This window comes from Adiantum capillus-veneris, chromosome 21, assembly GCF_014529385.1.
Source record: "Adiantum capillus-veneris isolate H3 chromosome 21, ASM1452938v2, whole genome shotgun sequence".
In the NCBI taxonomy this organism is placed as follows: domain Eukaryota; kingdom Viridiplantae; phylum Streptophyta; class Polypodiopsida; order Polypodiales; family Pteridaceae; genus Adiantum; species Adiantum capillus-veneris.
In genome coordinates, this window is record NC_140951.1 from 90,909,859 (window position 1) to 90,937,671 (window position 27,813).

At 47.0% G+C, this 27,813-nt stretch overlaps 1 protein-coding gene across 2 annotated transcripts in view; it reads left to right on the plus strand.

The window, feature by feature from the left end:
* The window catches only part of LOC147431329 (AFG1-like ATPase family protein), a 73,263-nt gene that overhangs the window by 35,873 nt on the left and 9,577 nt on the right, over positions 1-27,813 (plus strand). For both annotated transcript variants that reach the window (XM_086493932.1, XM_086493931.1), the window contains exon 2: positions 7,351-7,487. In XM_086493932.1, the coding sequence (XP_086350058.1) occupies positions 7,351-7,487 (137 nt within the window). The remainder of the gene's footprint in view (positions 1-7,350; positions 7,488-27,813) is intronic.

The window sequence follows — 27,813 nt, forward strand, 5'->3', positions numbered from 1 at the left end:
ATGTATTCAAGGAGCAACAATTTCCTTTGCAAAACATAATGTCTCGAAAGACGTTTGTGAAAAGACCAGGGGTAAACTTTTGCAAATTGTTTTGGTAATTTGGAATTTTGGGGGAAATTTGCAAAGAATGGGGGGGGGGGGGGGGGGGGGGGGGGGGGGACTTGGGAATTTGCAGATATTTCGAGGACATTTCTTGATATTCTCTTTATTTGAAATGTTCGTTCAATTGGTGTATCGAAAGACCAAAGTCAATTATTTTAATAAAACTTGTGTCCCCCTTCCCCAAAGATTTCTAGGAAACTTGCGTGCTCTCTTTCCTTTCATGTGGGTAGAACCTGAGTCTCCCACTTTGTCACAAAATGATGACGTGGCACATGCACCAACATGCCGAGAATACATAGACACACTTTTTTTGGTTGTAAATCATGATCGAATTTACAAGTGGGAAACCTCAAAACGAGGAAAACCCACAGTAAAAAAGTACAATAAGCGGAGCGTTGTGATGCTCTGAAAGCTAGAAGCAATCAAAGAAAATCTTTCAAGAGAGATATCTCCCACATCATAAGCATAATGCCGGGTTTGTCCAAACGAAAACTTGAAGCAAGGGAAAGGGCCAATTTGTAATGCATGAAACATCCGAGAGTTGCGTTGGTGCCATATGGTCGACATAACCCAAAATCTGGCCCAATTGAAGATCTCAAACTGAGACTGTTGCGGTTGAAGAACTCCAAAAATCCAAAACCATCTATGAAAGATTCCAGATGGGAAACGAAGGCGCAGAGCAGAGGACACCTGTCTGATGAAAGTCCGGGAGTAGTGGCAATCCCAAGCAAATGCGTAACAGACTCGTCAGCCCCAAGACACTGGACACAATGAGCGGAAGCAATGCGTCGTGCATGCAACAAAGTACCAACCGATAGAGAACCCACCATGCATCTCCACAAGAAAATGCGTCCCTTGAGTGGTGAGTGATTCTTCCAAATGCAAGAGAGTGTTTTTGCCACCACAATTGAGATTTGGAGAGTGACCACAATTGATTTCCATGAGCCACAATCCATGCACCAGACTGCAGCAAGGCATTAATAGACCGATCGGATATGCAGTCCATCCTAATATGGCCGAGATTCCAATCAGAAAGCCGAGAGTCCCCAACAGTGGAGGCACAGGAGAAATGTCTGTAAGTAATCGCTGAATTTGTTGCCACAAATGTCTATAATGAGCTCCCAACTCATAACGAAGAGCAGCAACCGGAAAACAAAGAACCTGTCCCCCATTATCCACCACTTGATCAACCTGGCAAGTCTCTTTTTGTGATAGAAAGTAAGCTTGTCGAGGAGAGCACTGAACCAAAGTAAGAGAGAATGCTTTGCTCGAATGGATGCTCTCCAACCAAAGTGAGTTTCCTGGCGGAGATTGATGACCATGCCAGGTTAAGTGCAAAGTAACAGCCTTCCAATGTGCAACAAGAGACGAAGTGAAGGGACATCTTGGAATATGGCCATCCAACTGCCCAAAAATGACATCCCAATACGAAGGATGCCAATGACCAAAAGATTTTGTGACAATGCTATCACATAAATGTGAAACCATGAGTGTCCATGGTTGTCGTTGGTCCACCAGCGTAGGCAGAAGCATAGCTTTTTGAGCCAAAAAATGCCGACGTAAATCCAAAATATTAATCTCTCCCAGCCGCTTAGGCGTGCATAACTTATCCATTGATAGAAACCGCAATCCTTTCTTGTGGGGGAGAAAGTACGCCAGAAATGGTCCAACATACATGATATAAAAGACCCAAGGCGCCGCTGGGGCCATCATAAAAGTGACAAATAGAACTGCACATAGGCCATCATTATGCTTTGGACAATTCTGAGTCGCACATGCAATGGCCAGGTGGACAATTTCCAATAGCTAAGCTTTAAGTGCATTCTTTGGAGCACCCATTCAAGTTTCTGCGTTGCGGAGACATTCCAACCGATCGGATATGCGAGATGGCGTACTATGGTATGAGGGGGAACAATCTCTCGTGGCCATAAAACCCTATGCCAATCGAATCCCTTCAGGGGCATCAACTTGGATTTACGAAAATTAACATGCAGTCTAGCTGCCAGGCCAAATAAATGCAGAGCATGCGTAATCTGTTGTACATCCTCCTTAACGTTTTTGGGCATGAAAAGAGAGTCATCAGCATATGCGTGGCCGATAGTTTGCTTTCCAGAAGGTAGAGCAAGACCATGCAGACGACCCGAGGAAGTGAGAGCCTCAAGATATGACAACAAGGGGAGCGAAGCAATTGCATAAAGTGGAGCACTGAGACGACACCCTTGTCTGACCGAAGTTCGAACGCCCTAAATTCCAAGCATCTGTGATAGAACCACTCAACAGACCTGTAGAAATGCTTTGAGCATACAGGAGAAAGACCACTTGCAAAATTTTTGGCCCAAATCCAAGCCTTTGCATTGTTTCTACGATATAATCCCATAAAACAGTATCAAAAGCCTTTTCAATGTCAACTTGCATAACCTACATATATTGCCGAGTGTATTTCACATATTCCATGCCTATGACGACGTTCGCCAAATTGTCAGTGATGTGCCGGCGAGGTATGAAATTGGGATTGATGAAGTCCTTCATGCAGATAATCCTTAATATCGTTGACTATTCATTTTGGCCATCAACATGTTGACTACCGGCATAAGGGTGATAGGCCGCCAATGGGAAAATTGATCACAAAAGACTTGCTTTGGCAATAGCTTGAGTAGGCAGAAAGGGGTACATCTTGCAAAGCAATAGCTTGAGTAGGCAGAAAGGGGTACATCTTGCTTCTCACAAGCCATATTCATCATTACCAATAAAGGTTCCCTAAGGTATTCCCAAAAGGAGAGAGAACTCATTAGTAAGCCCGTCCCAACCAGGAGATCTTCCTAAATCTTGCAGACTTGCATGCAACTGTAAGGTGCAGCGGAATGAATGTTCGGACTCTGCTCAAGATGAGTGCTCCGAACTGTGCTCAAGGTTCCTTTTATTCTTGTGGAAGGGAGAGCCTTCCGTTCTCAATGAGAGAATGCAATGGACACAAACAAAGTGAATGGACACTGTGCGTGAAAGTGTATTGAGACTGAGAGATAGAGAGAGAAGAGAAAACGACACCAGAGACGTTGTAAAACCCTCTATGGCGAGAGCGGTCTACTTATGATTGCACAAATCTCTACAATGCTTGGACTTGCCGACGATGTTGATGACGATGAGGACAACAACGAGACGGGCTGAAATCTGAAACTGCTAAGGGCTGGAATCTGCAAATCTTTATCTGCTGAATTCTCACTCTATCTCGATGACGACGGTACGATGACGATGCGCTGAAAATGCAGATGCTGAAATCTGCGTTTTCCGGGCTGAATCTGCAAACTATGCGGGATCTGACCGTGCGGCGAGGAACTGCTGCGGGAAGGTGAGATCTGCGAGGTTCGGGACTTGATCTGCGGTGTCTAAGGGCTGGAAACTGAAAACGATGGTCCTATGGCTGATTCTGTCGCGATGATCTGCAAAAACGCTGAGGCTGTGCTGCAAACCAAAAACGCTAGGGCTGAATTTTGTTCTGCTGTCACCGGTGGTTCTGCAAATGCAAAATGCTAGGCTCATCTGCTGTGTCGTGATGACGCCGGGGCCGATCTGCTGTGCCCAAAACGCCAGGGCTGATTTGATGCAAAAACGCTAGGTCTTCTGAGGAGAGAAAACGCTAGGTTGCTGCGGGTGTTGGTCTCGCTGAGAAGTTGCTTGTTGAGCAAGGTGCTCCTGCTGCCTCTTCTGCCAGAAAGTGCTAGCGCTAGGTTTTTATTTATACAAACTTAGCAAAATTGTCCTACCTACTTTCCAACAAAAGTCACTCAATAAATAAGTGAAAAATGTCAAAAATAGGGAAAATAGGTCTATGCACTGTAAAAATGCTACTGATGGGATCTGACTGGAATCTGATGGTCATGCTGTGTGTAACCAGAGGATATGCATCTAATCTAAGTGTCTGGACATGCACGATTTGTGAATAGACTCACAAATGTGCCAGATCACTTTCTATTCTAGACTCATTTGACTGAACTGAACCCTCATCATGCTGTAGCTTGTCCACGGACACATAGGGTTGGATGTGTCATGTGACATCCCCTCCTTTTCAAAGTGAGGTACTGGTACCGAACTGTATGGCGTCGAGGGAGATCGCCAATAGCATTTGGAATCTTGGAAGGGACTCTTCACGGCGGCCCACTCTGATCAGTGGGTCCTGCGATACTTGAACTTCATAAAGGTCTGCGACGCTTGCTTCTTTGGGCTGCGCCGAAAGCGACAAAATCTTATGAGGTTCTTGCAATGCTTCAACTTCGTCTAGAGTCATGCGTCTATCTTTTTCAAGAATCTCCATGGCTGAAAATTTCTGAAACCACTTCCAACACAAAAACATGAACATACCCATTCCATGTAAAGTGATTGGAAAAAATCTTGTAATCCTCAAAGACTGTGCATGCAATGTAGATGAACAAAGATACGGAGTGCGAAACCGTTCACCACACACACAGAAACTATGAGATCGGATCTAAAGCAATCAACTGTGGCAATTCACAACAGAAATGCCCATGCTAGCTGCTCATACTTTCATGTGCTCTTTCTACACCTGTGTCGTGCCAAGGAAGAGACATGAAATGTGACTTCCTTGAATGCATACTTTTCAGCTTTTCATGAAAAATCCGCATACATTTGTGCTCATTCATGAGTGAAACGTGCTCAACGTACAATATGTCATGCCTAGAGAAATGGATCACATAGAGACGCTGACAAAAAACAGGAAATGATCACGAATGAAACATTCGAACAATGCGTGCTGACTAATCATGCGAACACATAGTACTTCCTGTAAGGGTTCTTTGGACCTAGGCTCGAAAGCCAAGATCAGTTCTTCGTGTTTGATCGAATCTTCCTTTGGGGGTTCTTTGGACCTCGACTCGATAGCTACGATCGGTTCTTCGTGATCGATCGAATCTGCAACGTGGTTAGCTTCGCTAAAAAAAGCATCAACTAACACATCATCCTTGTGAACAATCACATCATCTTCATGCAAATCACCATGCTTGTCTTTCAAATCATCATGCTCATCATTATCATTCAAATCATCATTATACTCTCTCAGACTTGGGTTACGTGCGACCGCAACAAGCAAAATTTTTTTTGTGGTTCTTTCCTTGAGTGATACAGAACACTGCCAAAGCTCTGATACCAATGTAAGGTGCAGCGGAATGAATGTTTGAACTCTGCTCAAGATGAGTGCTCCGAACTGTGGTCAAGGTTCCTTTTATTCTTATGGCAGGGAGAGACTTCCGTTCTTAATGAGAGAATGCAATGGACACAAACAAAGTGAATGGACACTGTGCGTGAAAGTGTATGAGACTTAGAAATAGAGAGAGAAGAGAATACGAGACCAGAGACGTTGTAAAACCCTCCTCCGAAGGCCCCACTCTCTATGGCGAGAGTGGTCTACTTATGATTGTACAAATCTCTACAATGCTTGGACTTGCCGACGATGTTGATGACGATGAGGATGCCGATGAGACGGGTTGAAATCTGAAACTACTAAGGGCTGAAATCTGCAAATCTTTATCTGCTGAATTTTGACTCTTATCTCGATGACGATGGTACAATGACGACGTGCTGAAAACGCAGATGCTGAAATCTGCGCTTTCCGGGCTGAATTTGCAAACTATGCGGGGTGTGACCGTGCGGCGAGGAAGTGCTGCAGGAAGGTGAGATCTGCGAGGTTCGGGACTTGATCTGCAGTGTCTAAGGGCTGAAAACTGAAAACGATGGTCCTATGGCTGATTCTGTCGCGATGATCTGCAAAAACGCTGAGGTTGTACTACAAACCAAAAACGCTAGGTCTGAAATTTGTTCTGCTGTCGTCGGTGGTTCTGCAAATGCAAAATGCTAGGCTGATCTGTTGTGTCGTGATGACGCCGGGGCCGATCTGCTGTGCACAAAACTCCAGGACTGATCTGATGCAAAAACGCTAGCTAGGTCTTTTGTGGAGAGAAAACGCAAGGCTGTTGTGGGTGTTGGTCTTGCTGAGAAGTTGCCTGTTGAGCAAGGTGCTCTTGCTGCCTCTTCTGCCAGAAAGTGCCTCTTCTGCCTCTTCTGCCAGAAAGTGCTAGCGCTAGGTTTTTATTTATACAAACTTAGCAAAATTGCTCTACCTACTTTCCAACAAAAGTCACTTAATAAATAAGTGAAAAATGTCAAAAATAGGGAAATAGGTCTATGCACTGTAAAAATGCTACTGATGGGATTTGACTGGAATTTGATGGTCATGCTGTGTGCAACCAGAGGATATGCATCTAATCTAAGTGTCTGGACATGCACGGTCTTCGAACAAACTCACAAAAGTGCCAGATCACTTCCTATTCTAGACTGACTTGACTGAACTGAACCCTGATTATGCTGTAGCTTGTCCACGGACACATAGGGTTGGATGTATCACGTGACAGCAACTCTGCCCCAGTGAACGCAACCTCCAAATCTTGTGCTTGTTGTACAAAGATAATTGGAGCCACATGTGATAGAAAAAGATTGCGTGCTTGTCTAGCTTCTTGGGTAAAAGGGGGCGACGCTTCAAAGATCTTTCCATAGTGCGCAACCAAAGCCTCTACCGATCGCTGGAACACACACACACACACACACACACACACACACATGAATGAAACGTCTGCTAAAGGTCAAAATGACATATGAGACCTAAGAGTTACATCATGGTGAATATGATACAAGGTCTAGATAAAAAGAACGAAACTAACTAAACAAAAACACAGTAGAGCTGTAAAGGATGGGCATAAAGAGCCTGAGGGGTACATATATAAAAGGTGGGTATGTCTCAAGCAACAGATACATAATGGTGGATATGTGTGTATCAGAATTTGGAACTGGCTCACATTGGTTGGTGCATGATCGTGTCAATGTCCTCCATGATGAGAGTTGCACAAGATGTCTCCCATGTCTCATCTGGCGATGGGAGCATCCCCTCATCCTAGGCCAGCTCTGCTGCTCGATCACTTAGTATACTGATATGCCCTGTATCCCTCCCCTCTTGTTGCTTCATCTCTGCTCAATCTGTGGGTGGAAGAACACTGTGATCTGTCTTTGGGTGTGTCTCTCAGTCTGTGGGCCTCTCTCTCTCTTGATTTTTTTTTAATGAAATTGTGATTTCATGGCATGAAACATTGAATCGACAAGTGCCACTGCTTGTGAGCTCATTTGGTTGAAAACCAAATGACACTTCAAATATGGATTTGAATCATTAGTTGCCATATGTGTTTGCAGGCATTGCTGTGAATTATAATAGTCTTGTCAAGCGTGGAGTTTTGCAGCCAGATTTGCAACAAGAAAATGTCGTGGCAGCCTTGGATAATCTTTTGCAACAGCTTGCAGAGTATGAGAAGAAAATGGAGTTTTATCATGTAGGTCAAAAGTTTTTGAGAACTTATGTTTGACAAAGATGCCTGACATTGCTTTTTATTTTGTATCTTAATCTTAGGAGAAATCTCAAACTTACGCCATGTATGAATGACAAAGACTGATTTTGACATATATACTAACAAAAGATTAGATTTTATCGAAATATATGCATTTTTGTATGAATTCATGAGAGAATTTTTCCTTTTTGGTAAAAAGTTAGATCTTTGTGAAGCTCAAATGTCCTGCAGCCGTGAGCAATCTGAAACTTTCTTCAAATATATGGCCTACTACCTTGGAGGAACAATCCAGCTTAAAAGCCTTATTCTTTGATACGACTTGTTGCTGATGTGACTGGTTTGTTTTTGTCAAAAGATTTCAAAAATCATACCGAGCTTGCTACAAGTGCATGATCTAGAAGCTTCAATTCTCGTTGATTCAGGGCCTTGTAAAATAATTTGCAAATGAATGGGTATCACTAAAATGATGTTGCATACTCAACTTATGCAGAGATGGCTGCAAACGGAGTTACAATTCATTTTATACCAATTGATGATTCTCTTTATGTCGAAAATCAAGGATATGGTGGCCATGTTGATTTCGGCATCATGGATCTTAATATTGTGAAGCATGCCTTGGTTCGTTGCACTTGCAAGGTGCTTACTTAGTGGGAAGGCACAATCAAGCTAAGAATTTCAAGATCATGGGTCAATTAAATTATTTTGAATAGGGCATGTTCAACTATTTTCTCCTTTTCATTCACTTGCTTTGACATTGCATACGAAGGATGGTTCTTGGAGAATTCTTACTGATTGCTGCACAATAACTTATAAGAAGGCAAGCATAAAGTTAGATTTCCTATTGGCCAGATAAATGACAGCCTTGGCCAGTTACAAGAGTCATTTTACTTCAATTCTGATATGGGAGTGGCTATCACTTGACATTTCATGCCTCTTTTAGTTTCTGTTAGTCATAGCAGCTATAACATGCTTATTGTATGCTTTCTTCACGTGTAATATGTAGCATCGCCAAAAAATGTGTACGTTTTTTTGGACTTTAGAAAGTTTATACTAAAGCATTATGGACAGCCAGCTTAGGTAAAAAGGTTTCCCCCCCCCCCCCCCCCCCCCCCCCCCCCCCCCCCGAGAAAAAGATCCTTCTATTAGTTACTGAAACTACCCATGGGGCTACAACCTCCTGTGCTAGAGAGGGCTACAACAATTATAAGGGGAGACTCTCCCAATGAAAAACTGTACAATGAGGCTAAATCAAGAGATGGGAGGAGGGAAAAGCCACACAGGTGGGCGGTAGTGCCATCTCAGCACACCTTGGACCATGATGAAGAAAGGTCTAGGGCGCCAGAGTCGAAGGAAAGCCTCTCTACGCTCCCGCATGCGGTCGGAGCTGCCCTGGAGTCTCTCAAATTGTCCTCTGAGAGTGTGGATCAGCTCTAGCCAAAGATCTTGAACAGTCTTTGCTGGTGGTACAAGGCGAGCCTCAAAGATGCGGAAGCAGTGGGCCCGCCAGATGAACCAGAGTGTCAGGTCGCAGATGAGCTCCCAACACTCCTCTCTCTCACTACACCACTCTTGTGGAGTAAGCTCTGTAGCAGGCTAGAGTGTAGGTCGACCCCCTTGCATCACTATCATCGTGCTCGTAGAGGATAGCTCAAACTGAAGTGCCGGGCCCGTAAGAGTGGACCAAGCAATTGCCCCCCAAGTGTACTGCCGTGCCGCGGAAAGAGCTGGCATCAGTCGAAGGACACGAAGCCAAACCTGTTGTGCCAAAGGACAGACCCAAAGACAATGGCGCTGACTCTCCACAGGATGGTCACAAGCTACGCACGTTGCCGAGAGAACACTATGTACAAGCCAGATCCCAATTGCTGTAGCTCGATGTGCAACCAGCCACTGGAACAAAGTGACTCGCCGCGGTTGGTTGGAGTCCCACAACCTCTCCCAAAAAGCTGACAAGAACTCAAATGTGAGACCCTCCTCTTGCCAATGAGGTGCTGCAACAGGACGAGCCTCTCTCCGTGCTGCCAGTATGTGATGTCCCAATCGAACAATGTACTGAAAGAAAGGGACACCTTGATGGTCGACTGAGGAGAAGGGGTCCCTCCAAAACCACTCTCCAAGATCCCAGTGCACTCGTGCCAGTGGACAACACTCCCAAGCCCACAGCCTCCATTGGCCAGTCTCAAGAGCTGTAGGGTCGGGGTCTATGCCACACAAGTCCTCCCACAGGTGTCCACAAGTCGGATCCTCTGAAAACAGCACTCTGCCACTTGTGGGGCCTCTACTGAAACTCGGTGTAAGCGACCCTCACCCTGTAGCTCGAAAAACAGGGAGGGTACAGTCTCTGAGCAAGCCCAAACTGCGATGAAAACCTCCAGTCGCGTGAAGGCCCCCATCCATCTAAGCGCTGCTGACTCAAGAGGTGTGAGCCACTCTGTAAGTACTGCCTCTAAGCCTGAAAACTGTAGCCAATCACCTAAAGTGCGTGCTGGACCCTCTGCCATGGGACCCCAAGAAACATGAGGCCTACTACCAACCAAGTGGCCTCTCTGAGTGCTAATGACGGGGTTCCAAACCAGGGGCTGTCTCAGGTGCTCCTCCGTGCTAGTAGGTTGATGGTGCTCCAGGCCTCTCCACAGCTGCTCCCAGGAACGGAGCAGTCTCAGCGAAACGGTCCTCTAGTCTCCTGCTCAGGCCAACTCTGCGCATCTCAGTGAAAATCCATCTGGTCGAAGGTCACCAGGGGCCTCCAGCCTGAGGTGCTCGAGCATTAAGCCGCTGCAGCGAAAACTCCTTCCAGGGCTCCTCCCCTAGCAGTAATCCTTTGACAACAAACTTCCCAAGAAGGTCTCTACTCTACTGTGCTGGGTCTATGATCCCCAACCCTCCCTTAGAACAAGGAAGAATAATGATGTGCCAGGCCACTTTGGCCCGGGCTATCTGAGTGTCATGCCATGACCAAAGGAAGTTCCTGATCAGCCTCTCTACTTGGCTGATGCAAGAACTCGAAAGGATCCAACAAGAAGTGATGCGCCACATAGTAGCCAACAACACCTGGTTGGTTACTACAACTCTACCTGCCAGAGAAAGTCGTGCGGAACTCCAATGTGACAACTTCCTCCTGATGGACAGGAGGAGGGGAGCAATCTGCTGCTCAAGAGACAAGTCCAAGCCAACCTGACAGCCCAAGTATCGAGCTGCAATCCCTGGGGGAATCCATCTGAAGCCCTCACCTTGCAGCCAATCAGGCATATGAGCACTACCAACCGAGAAAGCCACTGTCTTTCTCCAGTTGATCTGTGCGCTTGATGCACAACAAAAGGTCTCAAGAGCCTGCTCACACCTATGAAGGTTGGCCACCTGGCCCTCCAAGTACAAGGCTGAGTCGTCTGCAAACTCAACATCCAATAGCTCATCTCCTCGAATAGGGAGCGCTAAGCCACGTAGACCAACCTGCTGTAAAACCAAAAACCTACTCATCGCATGAAACGATCTCCTCTACCACCTGACAAAAGTCCCTGATTGTGTGCCCGTCTATAAAGAGCTGACGCAGCTCTAATCCATGCATCTGAGAAGCCCATCCTACGTAGAGTGCCCTCCAAAAAGTCCCCGTCAACTCTATCGTAGGCCTTCTCAAAATCGAGAAGAAGTATCACCAGATCCTCACCACGAAGGCGCGCGAGGGCAGAAAGTGAAGATGTTGTCAAGGATACTACGCTCCTTGACAAAACCTGTCTGTGTCCCATGTATGATGCTCTCTAGAAGTGGCTGAATCCTCAAACTCAGAGCCCTGGCGAGAATTTTGTAGGCTGAGTTGAGGATGGTGATGGGCTGCCACTGTCGAATCTCATCCAAGTAGCCACCCTCCTTGGGAATGAGGTAGATCAGGCCCTCACTCATGCTGTCAGGCATCACTCCTGTGTGCAAAATGTACTGAAAAGCACTATAAAGATCTGGGCCAAGCAGGTCCCAGTACTCTAAGAAGCTGGAAGTCAAACCATCCTCATCTGGACAACTACCATGGGGAAGTGCTTTTAGGGCCGCGTGGAGCTCCTCTAACTTGCAAGTCTAAGCCCTCTGTCCAAAGAGCCACCACTCGCTCTCTGAGCGCAGAGTCCAGCAAGACCCTCTCAGGGATGCGAAGCACCATGCTCCCCGTCCTTTGTCTATCTGTCACTGCGAGGATCACTCGTGCATAGCCCGAAAAAGAAGTCCCAGCCAAAATGCAAACTGACCCACCCAAGTCACAGAACTGGTCACTAGTGTAGAAGCGATCTATCCGAGATAGATTCACTCCTCCCACTCTGCGGTTCGAACGAGAGAAGGCCGGCTGTCTGGAGGCCTCACAAAGCTAGAATGCTGCCACACATCTGAAACCCGCAGAGTCATACATAACCTCTCCCAAGCTGCCAACTCAACTTCATGCACAGTAGAATGGCTATCTCCAATCCTGTCAAAGGGGTCCTCCAACATGTTAAAGTCACCCCCAATGCACCATTGCTCTGCCTGCGGCAGAGACACCACAATATGGGACCAAAACTCTGCACGTGCACTCGCCACATTGAGAAATGAGCTCTGTGGCTTCCGTCAGTAGGATGATAGTGCTTCAGGAGGGGCGGCTTGTAGTCCAGCCCGCCACAGAGCTCATTTCTCAGGAGTGGTGCTGGGAGCTCATTTGTGGCTTGACACTCTAGTTCATTTGGCGACCCCGCTGCTTTCGCATCATCGAGGCTCCATCTGTCCCACCGGTAGAGACTATTCACGAAATCTCACTAGAGCTGATCCATACACTCCGGGGTCAGTTTGAGGAATACCAAACACCGACCAAGATTTTTTTAGTGAACCAAAAACCGAGCAAAATAACCCTATCAAAAATTGGAACTTATGTAACCTTGCAAACTTTATCACATATAATAAAACTCACTAAAAATTAATATTTGCAAAGAGAAGCCCTCATAAGAATATTTTCATACAAAGAACCTAGGCAAAAATTTTGTGGGAAGCAAGGTCACAAAATGAGTCTAAAAGTACAGTCAAAGTTAAAGAGTCGTCGTGGCACACTTCACCTCACAAAATGGTTATCCTAGTATGTAAACACTTTTATGAAGTGTAATAATTGGATCCACCATTGATCAAATTTCAGAATATAGTTCAAGTAAGACAAAGTATAAAAAAGAGAAAATGGCCTTCACTAACCCTAATTCAATCATCTCCTTACAATGATGTCCATTCTAACCTCATAGAAGCATTAAATGAACTTTCTTCCTTCTAAAAAAATCCACTGTCTTTTGTAGTTTACCAAAAATTTATGTGGTTAGTCACATATGTGCATCAAGACAAAGCCTTGAAAAGGGCTCCATCAACAGGAGCTATTTTGTTGATTCGTGTAAGGGGATCTTCTATAGGTGAAAAACTAGATGGGTGTGCATTCGTGTCAAATGGGTGAGCAACAATATAAAATCTGAGTCACTTGGAGCTATAAAACACCGTTCTTGCTTTTCATTTAGGTCACCCAAGTACTAGATCTTTGCATTCATAGAAAGACCATGCATTGATTTTGCTTTTGATTGATGTTTGACTGATGTTTTTTTGGGAGGAATCCTACTCATTAAGCAAGGGTGAAGATGGTGGTTGTGCAAAAGGCAGGTTCTAGGGATAGTAAAAGGCCATGCATTGATTTTTGCTTTTGATTGATGTTAGACTGATGTTTTTTGGGGAGGAATCCCTCTCATTAAGCAAGGCTGAAGATGGCGGTTGTGCAAAAGGAAGGTTCTAGCCCCTAGCCCCTCTAAAAGTAGTGCTACAAAAAAACCTACCTTTAGTGCTTACAAAATTTGAAATTTATGTCTGAATTTTAACTTTTAAGGTGAGAAAACATACAAAAAGTATAGAAAATAGTGTTATATTCAATTTACTTTTAAAAATTTTCATGTGTAGGTTTTTTGAATTCTCAAGAACAAGCTTTTCCTAAAGCCTGGTCTAGGGAGTCGCTCTTACCCATTTGAAAAGCTGCAAGCAAGATATCAAAGCATGAGCAATTGTCCATATGCCTCAAGATTGTTCCTCGAGGAAACTGAAATTCTCTAGATGTGACAGACAAAGTTAAAATTATTGCTTTAAGGTCATGAGGCCAAAACCCTCCTCAAACCAGTCCGCGGCGCCACGGACTGGTTTGAGGAGGTTTTGTTTGAAGCTTAATGTGTGCATGGCATGAAATTTCGCACTAAACTATTTCGTTTGAACATTATAATTGAGGGTGCATGTTTATGCAATGAAGGTTGAGCTTGAGGTGGTGATTTGGAGTAGGGCTTGATGAAGTAAGGTAGCCCGCCAGCCAGGGGGTCTGTGAAATCAATAGTGTGGATATGCAACTCACCAAGGGGATGAAGAGCACTCTACGGCTAGAGATCATGGACGATTGGGTCAACCTTGGCAATGAGTGATGTGGGCTGAGTGTTGGAATCAATTAATGAGTTGGAGCAACCCGCTCGTAGTCATTTGTTTTTGTAATGTCATTTTGAATTACCAATGGCAAACCTCAAGACGAGGAAAACCCATGAGAAATACTACAAACGGGAAGTCAGAAACAGTCAAAATCAAACACACACACACACACACACACACACACCCCTATGAGCATTCTCACTGAAATTGTTAAGGCCGTTGAGAGGAGGACGAGCCTCGCAAAGAAGGAGCTGGAGATGCATTGCCGCTGACCAGCCTCACCACGGACAGTCAATTTCTAGGTGTTTTTCTGCTATTTGCAACGGCTAATGTTTCGTCATTCACCAATTGAATACAATGCAGACCCAAGTGATGGTAGTGTAGGAGGAAGTATTGGAGCCTTGCACGAGATGATGGTATTATGACATTACTATCTGGCGCAAACTTAGAATGCAGGGTCTCAGGTGTCGAATTTGTGAGCAACAGTGAAGCGAGAACGAAACATACAATGCAATTGTTGTTTAAGAGGGGTTAAAGCTTAAGCCATGGATGATGAAAAAGGATATGAGTAGATTTAAGGCCGGATCATGAACACAAAATATGAGTAGCGATCTAAGGCCGCGTCTCAAACGGGCGGACCACAGCCCAAACGTTCGGAAACGGCGTTTTGGACGAGTCCCGTTCCCGAAACAGAGTCAGGAACGGAACGGTGTTCTGGAATGGTGGGAATGAGGCGGAACATGAGGCAGAACGCGGGGCGGAACGGGCAAAAAAGTAGGCTTTTGGGGGCAGATTTGAAGCTGATTGGGGGACATATTTGGTGCAGTTTGAGGGCAGGTTTGGGCGCAATTTTGGGGTTGTTTAGGAGTTTATTTGGGACTGATCTGAATGGAGGTAATTCAAGCCTTACTTTAGTCGACCGTTCCGGCCTTGTTCCCATTTCCGGTTCCCCCTCCTCCTCCCCATTCCCGTCCCGTTCCGGACCCTCCCGTTCCCGTTCCCCGTTCTTGTTCCGGGTAACTATCCCGCGTCTGTCATAGCTCGTAAAAATTAAATACCTTTGGAAGTGAAGTATTCTCCTTTTGTTGCAAAATTAAAGTAAAAGGTAAAAAACCCTACAAAATTTTGAGGGAGTTAGTATAGAAACGTCTAAAAAATAGTCACCTTATGAACCTCAACCAAGACTTTGTAATGGATCATTAGTTTCAAATTTTTATGAAGCTACATGAGCACCAATTTCAGTTTGATGACAAAGTGAAGAGATCTTTCCACAAAAATTCATTTGTATTGGTTATGTCATTTCTCTAGATAGACAAGAAAATGACACGTTTGAGATTCAAGTTTGTCACAAAACGTTGCACCATTTTCATCACATCATAAATTGTTTATAAAAAAATTTATAAACCTTAACTCATCATGTGAGAGATTCGTTACTAGTTGCAAGGATATTCCTTTATTAGTGAATAAGTTTGTATTGCAAGACTATGCAACTCATAAACCCTCTGCTACCCACACTAATCTAGCCATCTTTTTCCCGTTGGTCTATATCTTCAAATGCAGATTGCCAACCTGGGTAAACTCAATGTATCACCCTTATATATCAAGCCACCCTATGTTTAAATCTGTTTGGCAAGTTAATTGTAAAATCAGTCGTGATGCTCCACCTTGAACATGCTACTTTCATTAGACAATCACCTTAACCTCCATTAGTTATGTTTAGTGCTTAACTTATAAATATTCCATTAAATTTGCTTTCAAATTTCCCATCGTTATCATCAAAACCTTGGTTTGTATCTCAAAGACCAATCCATTTTTTCTTTGGTGGGATTTGCTCGCTTTTTCTTGCTCGAAAAACCTCCGGAATGACAAGGGGAACATTTTAGAACTCTGTTGCAAAGTCAACTGGGCAACCGGTCGGGAGATTTTTCAGCGGGAAGCCCAAAGCGGGAAATTGCTTATAAATGTGCCAAGTGGCATACTATGGCGGACTTTCCTCATGCAGCCAGGGGTAGCGCTCGATTGCTAGCTGGGAGGCTTCATTTGCAAGCTCCTGCCACCACAGGTTAAGAGCTATTGACTGCACGCTTTCCCTCTCATGTACAGTGTGGTGCAAGAAGTCATGTCCTACACACCTCACAATGCTCTCTCTCTTCCCTACGTGCAGCAATGTGATGCCCCACAAGAGGGCTCTTCATTTGACTCATGTACCGCTGTGTGGTTACATGCGTTTTCGCTGAGGCAAGAGCCTCTCTGAGCAGGAACAGGAGTAGCTAATTGCTACTCCAGAAGCAGGCAGTACAGAGGGTGATAACCTCACCGTATAGGTGCACTTTCAGGGCTGGTTATGCGCTGAAATTGGACTGTTTTTCAGCCATACGGACGCCAGAACCATTGGGAACAGAGCCCCACTGTTAGAGGACAGCTCCGGGACTATTTAGGGCTGAAAACAGGGAAAAAACCAGTAAATACAGCGCGCTGAATTTACTGTTTTTGGGCAGAAATCAAAGGGTTTATGCCAGTGGAAGTGAGTTCCAGTAGGGGAATTGGTTTCGGGCAAGTTTTGGGGCTTGTTATACTGCTGTAATTTTGCCAAAACAGGTGGTATCTAGTTGTAAAGAATTCCCAGGACTCTACTTTGTAATTTACCCTCTTAAAGTATAAAGAAATACCGAAAGGGGCGCCAATTTTGGGGCCTACAGGTTGTCGGTGTCTGCTCGGAGCATTCTAGCTTCCGAGCCGTGTGTAAGCTTTAAGTGTTAATTCCCGTCGTAGGTTCCCTTTGCAAGGTGCTCTCTCTCTCTCTCTTTGTGTGTGTGTGTGTGTGTGTGTGTCTAAAGTAAAGTAAAGAATTTCGGGTGAAAGCCAAAGCCTACCGCCCCACGGGCCGGTTTCACCTGACTGTGCGCACACCTGTAGAGAGTTGACACTCCCCTAATCCATGCATCTGAAAACCCCATCCGATGCAGAGTTCTGCCAAGGAGGCCTTCTCAAAATTGAGGAGTACCACAATATTCTCTCCTCGAAGATGTGCGAGGGTAGTCGCCTCCTAGAAGGTAAAAATGTTGTCAAGGATGCTGCACTCCATGACAAAATGTGTCTAAGTCTCATGTATAATGCTCTCAAGTAGTGGTTGAATTCTCAAACTCAGAGCTTTTGCTAAGATTTTGTAGGCTGAGTTGAGAAAAGTGATGGGACGTCACTGTTGAATCTCGTCCAAGGAGCCTCTCTTCTTGGGGATAAAAAAGATCAAGCCCTCACTCATACTGTCTGGCATCTCTCTAGTGTACAAAATGTGCTAGTAAGCGCTACACACGATGTGCTACAACAGCCAACCTTGAGGCCGCCTTGGATGGGAAGTAATCCACATCCAAGCGACCTTGAGATAGGCATGTTTGAAGTGACTGTCCAACCGAGGCCCAAGAAGATCGTGAGTTCATAAGGCTACATCCTCTGTCTAGGAGTCCTCATGTAAAAAGACATAGCAAGGAGAGTGTCTACAAAGAAGTCAACCACAATGTGTCTACATCCGGCTGCATTGGGTGGTGTCACACTTAACTTGGCTAGCGGCCGAAGCGTTTGAATCAAGTTTGTCACTCTCAGGTCCCCTGAGAACTCTAGAGTTTGGACCTGGAGCCAATCTAGGACTATATGCAAAGTCCACTCTGTGTGATCTCTGCCACACAACGGGAAGGAGAAGCCAACCGCTGTATCCAAGGTGTGGGTGCCTCTGGCGACCACAAAGAGAACTGTACTTTGGAAACAAGCTGCCTCAAGTTCGGGGGCTGTGAGTGCGCTCAGCTCCTTGGAGCGGTTGCGGAGAGGCTTGGAACAACGTCAGCCTACTTGCACGGAGGAGCGCCTGAGACAGCCCCTTGTTTGGAACCCCATGGTTAGCACTCTGAGAGGCCACTTGGTTGGTAGTAGGCCTCATGTTTCTTGGGGTCCCATGGCAGAGGGTCCGGCACGCACTCTAGGTGAGACTGGCTACAGTTTTCAGGCTTGTCAGAAGAGCTTCAGAGCATCCAGCTACAGGGCATGAGAGGGGTGCAGAGCATGTGTCAGGACATCATAGAGGCAGTACCGGCTGTGTGGCTCACTCCTCTCGAGTCAGCAGCGCCCAGATGGATGGGGGCCTTCACGCGACTAGAGGTTCTCATCGCAGTTCGGGCTTGCTCAGAGACTGTACCCTCCTTGTTTTTTTAGCTACAAGGTGAGGGTCGTTTACACCGAGTTGCAGTAGAGGCCCCACAGGTGGCATAGTGCTGTTTTTAGAGGATCCGAGTTGTGGGCATCTATGGGAGGACTTTTGTCATAGATCTTGACCCAACAGCTCTTGAGACTGGTCACTTGGGAGAGCTGTCCATTGGCACGAGTGCAGTGGAATCCTGGAGAGTGGTTTTAGAGGGACCCTTTCTCCTCAGCTGACCATCCAGGTGTCCCTTTCTTTCAGTACACTGTTCGACTGGGACGTCACATACTGGCAGCATGGAGAGAGGCTCCTCGTGCTGCTGCACCTCATTGGCAGGAGGAGAGTCTCACAGTTGAGTTCTTGTCAGCTTTTTGGGCGAGGTTGTGGGACTCTTGAGAGCCGCGGCTAGTCACTTTGTTCCAGTGGGCTGGTTGCACATCAAGCTACAGCAGTTGGGAGTTGGCTTGTACATAGTGGTCTTTCGGCAACATGTGCAGCTTGTGACCATCCTGTGGAGAGTCAACGTCACTGTCTTTGGGATTGTCCTTTGGCTGATGCCAGCTCTTACCACGGCGCGGCAGTACACTTGGGGGGCAGCTGCTTGGTCCACTCTCATGGGCCCGGCACTTCAGTTTGAGCTATCCTCCACTAGCAGGATGATAGTGATGCAGGGGGGTCGACCTACACTCCAGCCTGGTACAAAGCTTACTCCACAGGAGTGGTGTAGTGAGAGAGGAGTGTTGGGAGCTCATCTGCCGCCTGTTGACACTCTGATTCATCTGGCAGGCCCGTTGCTTCCGCACCTTTGAGACTCGCCCTGTACCACCAGCAGAGACTGTTCGAGATCTTTGGCTAGAGGCAATCCATCTGCCGCCTGTTGACACTCTGGTTCATCTGGCAGGCCCGTTGCTTCCGCACCTTTGAGACTCGCCCTGTACCACCAGCAGAGACTGTTCGAGATCTTTGGCTAGAGGTAATCCATACTCTCAGAGGACAGTTCGAGAGACTCCAGGGCAGCTTTGACCGCATGCGGTGTCACAAGACGAGCACCACGTGTCAATAAGAAAGAACAGACTGAACAGACTTTTAACACTTCATTAACACAACTGAATTGAGAGAGAGAGAGAGAGACGACACGCGACACGGAGTGGCAGAATTCCACCCCAGAGGGTATTGGCCCCAGACCTTGGCGTCCCTTTCAGTATTTCTTTATATTGCATCAACACAGTACAAGCCGGTACTCTAGACTCTACACTCTCGCCAAGAAGCATGTCAGAGAATGAGCCCTAACCTCATATTTAAAGGCCCTTGGCCTAAAAAGCAATTACAGTGAAAAGCCTTCAAACTCAAAAGCATCTGGTCCAAAAGCAAAGCCAAAAAGCTGTCAACGCAATTTACTAAAATCTGTATAGGCCTGTCACGTCAGCACTGCTAGCGTGAAAAGCGAAAATCCGTATAGTTTTGCCACGTCATCAGCCAACGTGATTTTCAGAAATCTGCCACGTCATCAACCTGCTTCGCAAGTTCTTGTGTGTGTGTGTGAGCCCTGCTTTATTTCTTGCTGCTCTGCCTCTTCACTTAGGGTTTAGGCCCCTCGGCCCACATTTGCAAGTTGGCTCCTTTCTTCACGGCTTTGACACGTCATTAGTTTGTGACATCTCCCCTTCTTGAAAGAGAGAAATCGTCCGCGATTACAACATATCTGCAAAACAACTCAAGTTAGCTCAAAAAAATTTCCAAGGGTCATTCCGAGGGACAATTAGTTTGCTCTTTTTGTTAAGGAGTTAGCTTCTCCTTTCGGCTCTTTTTATCAAGGAGTTAGCTTCTCCTTTCGTCTAGATCGGAACTCTTGATATTTCTGCGTAGTAAAATTAGCCATCACACCCAGACCGTACTGATCGTCCACGGGTGTCTGGATCCACTAAAATTACAAACCCAGGCAATCTCATCCAATTAGGAATATTCAGTAATTGGCACATCACAATGCAACACAGATGCTTTCATATGCATGTTACAAGACACAACAAACAGTGCCACTGAGCACTCCTCTGAGACAAACGGTCTACGGTATGAAGCTACTCAACGACTACCTTGTCACTCCCCCCGCAAATAACCTAAAAAGGTCCGGGCCATGAGCTCAGAGGACTGTACAACCAAACGCTCCCCAGACCGCAGTCTGCGTCCCTTGGAGGTTCAAGCATACAACCAAACGCTCCCCAGGCATCAGCTTGCGTCGTTCGGAGGTTTTCTAGCATAGAAAGAACGCTCTCCAGGCATCGGCTTGCGTCGTTCCGAGGTTCAAACAATACCATAACAATATTTCTCACTTCTCCACCCGGGAGTAAAATCACCAATTATTGAAACGAGTATTAAAACCAGAGTCAAACAATTCAAATCGGCACCAAGACAGGTTTAAAACAGATAGCATCCGTTTCAAACAAATTTCAAACAATACTTTCTCAAACAATGTTCAAAAGTATCTAACTAGAAACAAGTAGAGAGGTCATTCAGGTTTTGTTCGGACAACGGAACTTTGAGGTAACAGGCTTGCCCGTCTGCATCATGGTGATGGTCCGGTTCCGGACCTGGAGAGTTGCATCGTTCTTGTCGTGCTAGGGCATGCCCAAGTGTAGCAGGGCTACAGTCACTTCACAGGACATACAGTTGGACAGTGGGTTACACTGGGACTGGTTCACACTGGACGGACCCTCTGGACGGACCTTTGGTCTGGGAGTGACACGTGGTAGGGTACCTACCGACGACCGACGGTGGTCTAGTGGACCTCGTGGCCAGGTCACCACATGGCTGACATTTATGAGCCGTTGGTGGCTCTTTACGGTGGTAGATATGAGTAGTAGCGGTCGGTTATCGGGGGATCTTCTTCACCTTTGGTCCAACATCGTTCTCGTGGGAGCAGCGGGTCTTACACTGAACATTGCTTCACCATCCCTGCACATCTGAGCCTCGACACCCCATTTTGTACTTGTGAGTCCTGGGCTGGAGCTGAGTGTGCTGCCACGCTAGAGTCTGTACATGGTTCTTTGAGCTAGTCGAGTCCACATGTTCTGGTCCACTGTTGTGTCTCTGTTGTTATCCATTGTTCCCGTGTTTCATTCCTGTGTTTCATTCTGTTTGAGAGAGTTTCCATCTGTTTGAGTGAGATTGTCACGCACATTGCACTGAGGGGCGGGCACCCACACTGTTGAGAGCACGACACATTATCCGTGCTACAGGTGCTCTCATTTTGGCGATCACGGTGGGACCTCAACTGAAGTCTCACTCTGTTGAGTATCTGGTTTCTTCGCTTCGTCTGTGCAACCTGTTGGTCTGGTCCAGTTTCACCCTTGACAGCTTAATCTAGCTGGTCTAGTCTCTCGCCTTGTTGGTCTGGTCCTCTCTCGCCCTGGTCCACCCAGTACTCGTCCTGGTCTAGTCCTTCCTCGTCCTGGTCCAGCCAGGTGGTCTAGTCACTCGCCTTGGTCTAGTAGAGTCTAGACCAATGTTCAGCCAAGTGAAGGTTGTCTTGCCCAAGTGAAGGTCTTCTTGCCCAAAGCTTGGTGGGGTTGGCGGTTACTGCATGGCACATACAAGGAGGTCTTTGGAGCGTCAAAGTGCACTACTGAGTCCTCTGAAGTACTACCACAGAAGGCGTCAACCCTTGGTGCCCAGTAGAAGCATATTAACCCCATCACCCATACCTACTCATACGGCTACCTCCATTCCTTCGACCGGTTCTACATCCTCCAGGTCACCTTCTCCGGTAAGGCTCTCCCCCATTTTGTTACAGCAAGCTAGGGAGCAACAGACTCAAGAGCAAGAGGCCATGGAGGAGCTCACAAGTGTTCTGGCAAAGGTGAACATCAAGTTCCCTACCTTTAAAGGTCTCTCCGCAGAAGATGCAAATGACCATGCTCGGAGGTTTGTCTCTCTTTGCAGAGGTCGTGGCCTCAACAGAGAAGACGCATACCTCGTGCTCTTCTTGTCCACCTTGGATGGTCTTGCAGATAAATGGTACAGTCAGTTTGCTGAAAACCACTTTACTACTTGGACCATGTTAAGACAGCAGTTCTGTGAAGCTTTCCGACCAGGGGATTATCAAGAGAAGATTCTAGATGAGTTGGCCAACCTGTTGCTCCAGCCCAAGGAGACATTTGCAGAGCTAATGACCAGAGCAAAGTTCCTGGTCGCCAAGCTGCCTCAGCAACTAGGGGAATTCATGGTGAAGAAGTGGGTAGAGAAGGCTCTGCCAAAGACTTCTCAACAAAAGCTCAGAGAAAGTCTCCGTCCTGAAGCCAGTCTGGAGGACTTTGTTGCTACTGCTACTAGAATAGAGGGAGCAGGAAGGCAGTTCACTGACTCTGCTCAGTTAGATACTGCCCCTGTACTCGTGGAAAGTCCATCAGACCCCTTGACTTCTTTAAGACGGGAACTGGAAGGCCTAAAGTTACAGCGGGCCCTTCACGAAGAGAGATCCTTCTCTCTCAGACAGGAGAAACCTCCACATCAAGAGGCTTATGATCAACTTAAAAGAGAGTTAGAAGAGCTCAAGGCTCAGCAGGAGACTAAGGCTATGGTATGGTGTAGTTCATGCCGCTCTCCAGGACACCCTCCACAGGACTGTCCCCTTCGCTCTTATTGCCACTTCTGCGAAAAATCGGGTCATGAAGATAAGGATTGCTACTATATAAAGGGATTGCACAAAATACAGCAAAGTCTTGGTCCTACTCTCGAATAGGGGTTAGCACCAGCATCCAACATGGTTTCCCACTACAGCCATCCCAACTACATGCCACCTTTGCTCAATACCCCCCCTATCCAAGGTATGTCAAGTACTCTCCCGACTCAAAGTTTTTATAATGCTAATGCCACCTCAACCCCTCAGAGCTTCTACACTTCAGCCTCCAACTCTATGCAGCAACCACCTCGTTCCCCGTTTCGTCCTTCCAATCGGCCCATACTCTGCTACAGATGCGGAGAATATGGGCATTATCAGAGCAAATGCCCTCTGCCAGAAGGCTCTTCTCCGTGCCAACTTTGCCCTGAGGCTCTGGATCACTACACTAAGGATTGTCCAAAACAACGCGCCTCTACCTCTGCGAGCCCAAGTTAGAGCCAACCTGAATTCACCTTTCCCAAGATCAATTTGATAGCAGTTAGTACCAACCCCAAGCCACCACTTTCTGCCCATATGATTGCCTCTCAAGACAAGTTGCATTTGGTAGAGGAGCCAGCTGGTGTCCTCACACGAGCTCAGAGGGCAGCCCTCGGCCTCAATCTTCCAGTAGGTACAACCCTTTCCTCCCCAATGCCTACATTTCCTTCAACAGCTGACATGCCATCCCCTAGTGCTAAGAAAGGATCTTTTACTATGCTCTCCGATATTGATGGGGCTTTCTTAGAAGCAGTTGCTGACTTACAATAGATCAAGGAAACTGAGAAGACACTGATCCCAAGAGAAAAACCTACAGCAGAGACTATATTGAAGAATACCTTTCACCAAGTGTCATTGTATGACATGCTTCGACTAGATGCGAGTTTCAGAAGTGACACCCTTGCAGTTATTCAGTCACTTTACCCTGGAGCAGGTCCTAGTGGCGGGCACCTCCCAGTGCGACAGTCAGAGTCCTATATGATATCCAATCCTGCTGCTCCACTCACTGATTATAGAAGCCCTCGCCTGACAATGTCCGTTTTTGGTCGGCAATTCTCAGGAGTGATAGTGGATGGTGGATCTGGCATCAACCTGATGCCCGAGTTCACTATGTTAGCTCTAGGTCTACAGCTTACTCGCCCTGCTCCCTTCACAGTTACATTGGCCGACCAACGGACAGTCTACCCAGTGGGCATAGTGGATAATGTGCCTCTGCAGGTACAAGACTTTACTTTTAACTTGGATTTTGTGGTGGTTCGTCTTCCCCAGGTTGAGGGCGGATTTCCCTTGCTTATTGGAAGACCATGGCTGCGACACACTAAAGCACTCCACGATTGGGGAAATGATGCAATGTGGATACATAATTCTGGCTCCTCGATGCAACCCATTCTCTTAGAAGGTGGTATGGATCCCGTGGTGCAGCAAGTTTCTTTGTCAATGGAAACCAAACCTGAACAAGAACAGCCTACTACACCTGAAGGGTCAGATGAAGATCTGCTGGAGTGGTTAGAGGCTACCAAATCTATGCCTTGTTATGGGGTCTCTATTCACTCTTTGCATGAAGGTACACCCTCTTCCATTGTTTCCACAGTAACTAACCCCAATGAGCCACCTGAGCCAGCTCAAAGGTTGAAGGCCTTAGAGAAAACTCTGGATGCGCCCTCGGGGGAAGTCTTTGAATTTGGTGAGCCTATGGAGGAAAATAGAAGTGGGAAGAAATCTCTTCGACAGAAGTTCACCCAACATCAAAAATCAGCCCCATTGGTGTCTGCTTCTCCTAGAATAAAGCTCCCTTCACAGAGCTTGTCCCAAGGTAGGATCCGTACGGTACCGTACGGATCCGTATTGTACCAAAAAAAAAAAAAAAAAAAGAATTTCTCCTTAGCGTTTTCGGATTTAATTTCGCCTCTGTTTTGGGGGTTTGGCCGCCTGGTTATTGAGACAGAGTGAGTTTGGGCGCCTGTTTATTGCAAACTATTGACTACAGAGTACTACAGAGAGAGTTTGGGCGCCTGTTTATTGCAGACAGAGCTCTGCAAACTCACCTGCAGAGCAACCTTGTGCGCGGTAAAGGTAAGTGCTCGTCCTCGCGAGTCTCTCCCGTCTTCCTCGCGCATACCTTGTGTGTTTCTCGCGATAGCATCAATGTTTTTGTTCACCAATCTGTAGGTACACCATGCCTCGCAAACCCAACCTAGTCTGGAGCGCACACACCACTATCATTGCGGTGGTAAATACAGGAGGGCAAGCAGGATCAGGAACACGTACTTGGGCCTGCAAATATTGTGGAAAACAGAAGACAAGTACGGTGACGCGTGTGTTGAGGCACCTTACTGGCATCGGCACTACTGGCCAGTGCGGAGGGTGCAAGCTTATTCCGCCAGCGATAAAGGATGCTTTGAGGTTGGAGCACTTCCCGGGAGGGGGTCTTCTCTCGTCCAAGGGTAAGAAAGCAAATCAAGCAACACAGGATGCCTTGCAGGATGCATTGTTTACAAATTTGTCAGATACAGGGACACAGCAAGAAAAGGACACTAGCAGGAAAAGGGCTCGTTGTTCTCAAGATGTAGATGAGGATACAGATCAAGAGACACGCGTGTATACACAGTCTACTTTGCCTTCACGTGTCCATGCACAGTCTTGGGTAAAAGAGCGGCAAAAGATTGCAGAGACAGAGATTGCTCGCACTCTCATAGAGTGCAACATTGCATTTAATGTCTTGCGGACAGAGCAATGGAAGCGAATGGTTCGAGCCATTGCACAAGTTGGTGCCATAGATTCTTGGAGTGGCTTGGATTATCAAAAGATGCGCACATCCATGTTAGATGAGCAGCGAGAGATCATTGACAGAGCATTGGTCCCAGTGAAAGCTGGGTGGCAGCAGTTTGGTTGTACCATCATCTCTGACGGGTGGAGTGATATTCGCAGACGCCACATTATCAACATTCTTGTCGAATACTATACAGTGTGCAAATCATGATGAATATGAAGTTCTCTGTAGTTTGAAGTTTGAAGTTTGTTGAAGTATATTTGAGAGAGAACTGAAGCTTTGAATTGTATTTGTTTGTGAATATTGAATGTCGAGAAAGTGGTCATGACTCGCCTTGGATTGTCTATTTATATGACAGCCTTGGATAGTAGAACAGTGAGCTAATATCCTATAAGTGATACTTATGAATTTATTATCAAGTACGGACCGTATTGTAGGTTTTTGACGTTTTCGAAAAAAACCTTACGAATTTTACGTACCTTACCACTCAATCCATTCGGTACTACGTACAGTACGTACCGTACCTTACGTACCTTTCCACCTTGGCTTGTCCTGCCTGATGAATTCCATTCTCTTGATAGTTGTCCTGCTCATAGTGGCTGCGCTCTGTAGCATCTCCTCTTTCAACCAGGGGACCATGGATTTCATCTACTGCCCTAACCCTCCCCCTCCCCACTCTCGTCCGCCCCTACCCTCCCCCTTCCCACTCTCGCCCCTACCCACCCCCTCCCCATTCTCGCCCCTACCCACCCCCCTCGCCCCTACCCTAACCCTCGCCCTACCCTACCCCTACTCGCCCCTACCCTTTCTTGCCCTCGCCCCTACCCTATCCCTACTCGCCCCTACCCACCCCCTCACACCCCTCGCCCCTACCTACCCCCTCACTCCCTCTCGCCCCTCCCCACCCTTCCTCCCCTCCCCCTACTCGCCCCTACCCACCCTCTCCCTCCCCCTACTCGCCCCTACCTACCCCTCTCCCCCCTCTCACCCACCCCCCCCTCACTCCCTCTCGCCCCTACCCACCCTCTCCCTCCCCCTAACCAGAGATACATACTTCTGCTCCTCGCCCTACCCTACCCTACTCGCCCCTACCCTTTCTTGCCCTCGCCCCTACCCACCCCCTCACTCCCTCTTGCCCCTACCCACCCACCCTCTCCCCTCCCCCTACTTGCCCCTACCCTCCCCCTACTCGCCCCTAACCACCCCCTCTCTGCCCTCACCCCTATCTAGCCCCTACCTAGTCTCTCCTCCCCCTCCCCCTCATCTTGTTCCAGTTGGGATTCTTGGACTACGACCCTATTTGCGGTGTTACTCGGGCTTATGGTAATCCATCTTTTCGAGAAGAGTGTTGTTGCAGAAAAGTATGGCAAGGTTTATCTGCAACTGCAAGCAAGGACCAGGCTACGCAATCATACATATTGGGTTCCTGCTTAGTTACAAGCTTAAGGCGATTGCAATCAAGAAAGACGTACGGATGCAGTAGCTAGTGGTTTTTCTTCACAGTTTTTCAGTATTCCTCTCATCGAGACGGTGAGCGGTCTTGTGGCGGGCAACCTGTAGCAGGGTTACAGTCACTTCACAGGACATACAGTTGGACAGTGGGTTACACTGGGACTGGTTCACACTGGACGGACCCTCTGGACGGACCTCTGGTCTGGGAGTGACACGTGGTAGGATACCTACCGACGACCGACGGTGGTCTAGTGGACCTCGTGGCCAGGTCACCACATGGCTGACATTTATGAGCCGTTGGTGGCTCTTTACGGTGGTACATATGAGTAGTAGCGGTCGGTTATCGGGGGATCTTCTTCACCTTTGGTCCAGCATCGTTCTCGTGGGAGCAGCGGGTCTTACACTGAGCACTGCTTCACCATCCCTGCACATCTGAGCCTCAACACCCCATTTTGTACTTGTGAGTCCTGGGCTGGAGCTGAGTGTGCTGCCACGCTAGAGTCTGTACATGGTTCTTTGAGCTAGTCGAGTCCGCATGTTCTGGTCCACTGTTGTGTCTCTGTTGTTATCCATTGTTCCTGTGTTTCATTCCTATGCTTCATTCTGTTTGAGAGAGTTTCCATTTGTTTGAGTGAGATTGTCACGCACATTGCACTGAGGGGCACCCCCACATTGTTGAGAGCACGACACATTATCCGCGCTACACCAAGAGAACGTCGCAATTGCCCAATTTCATAATGTGGAAATCGGCTTTTCCATGATAATCTTGTAGTCACTGGACGTGCACCAATGAGCGGTACCACTTTCT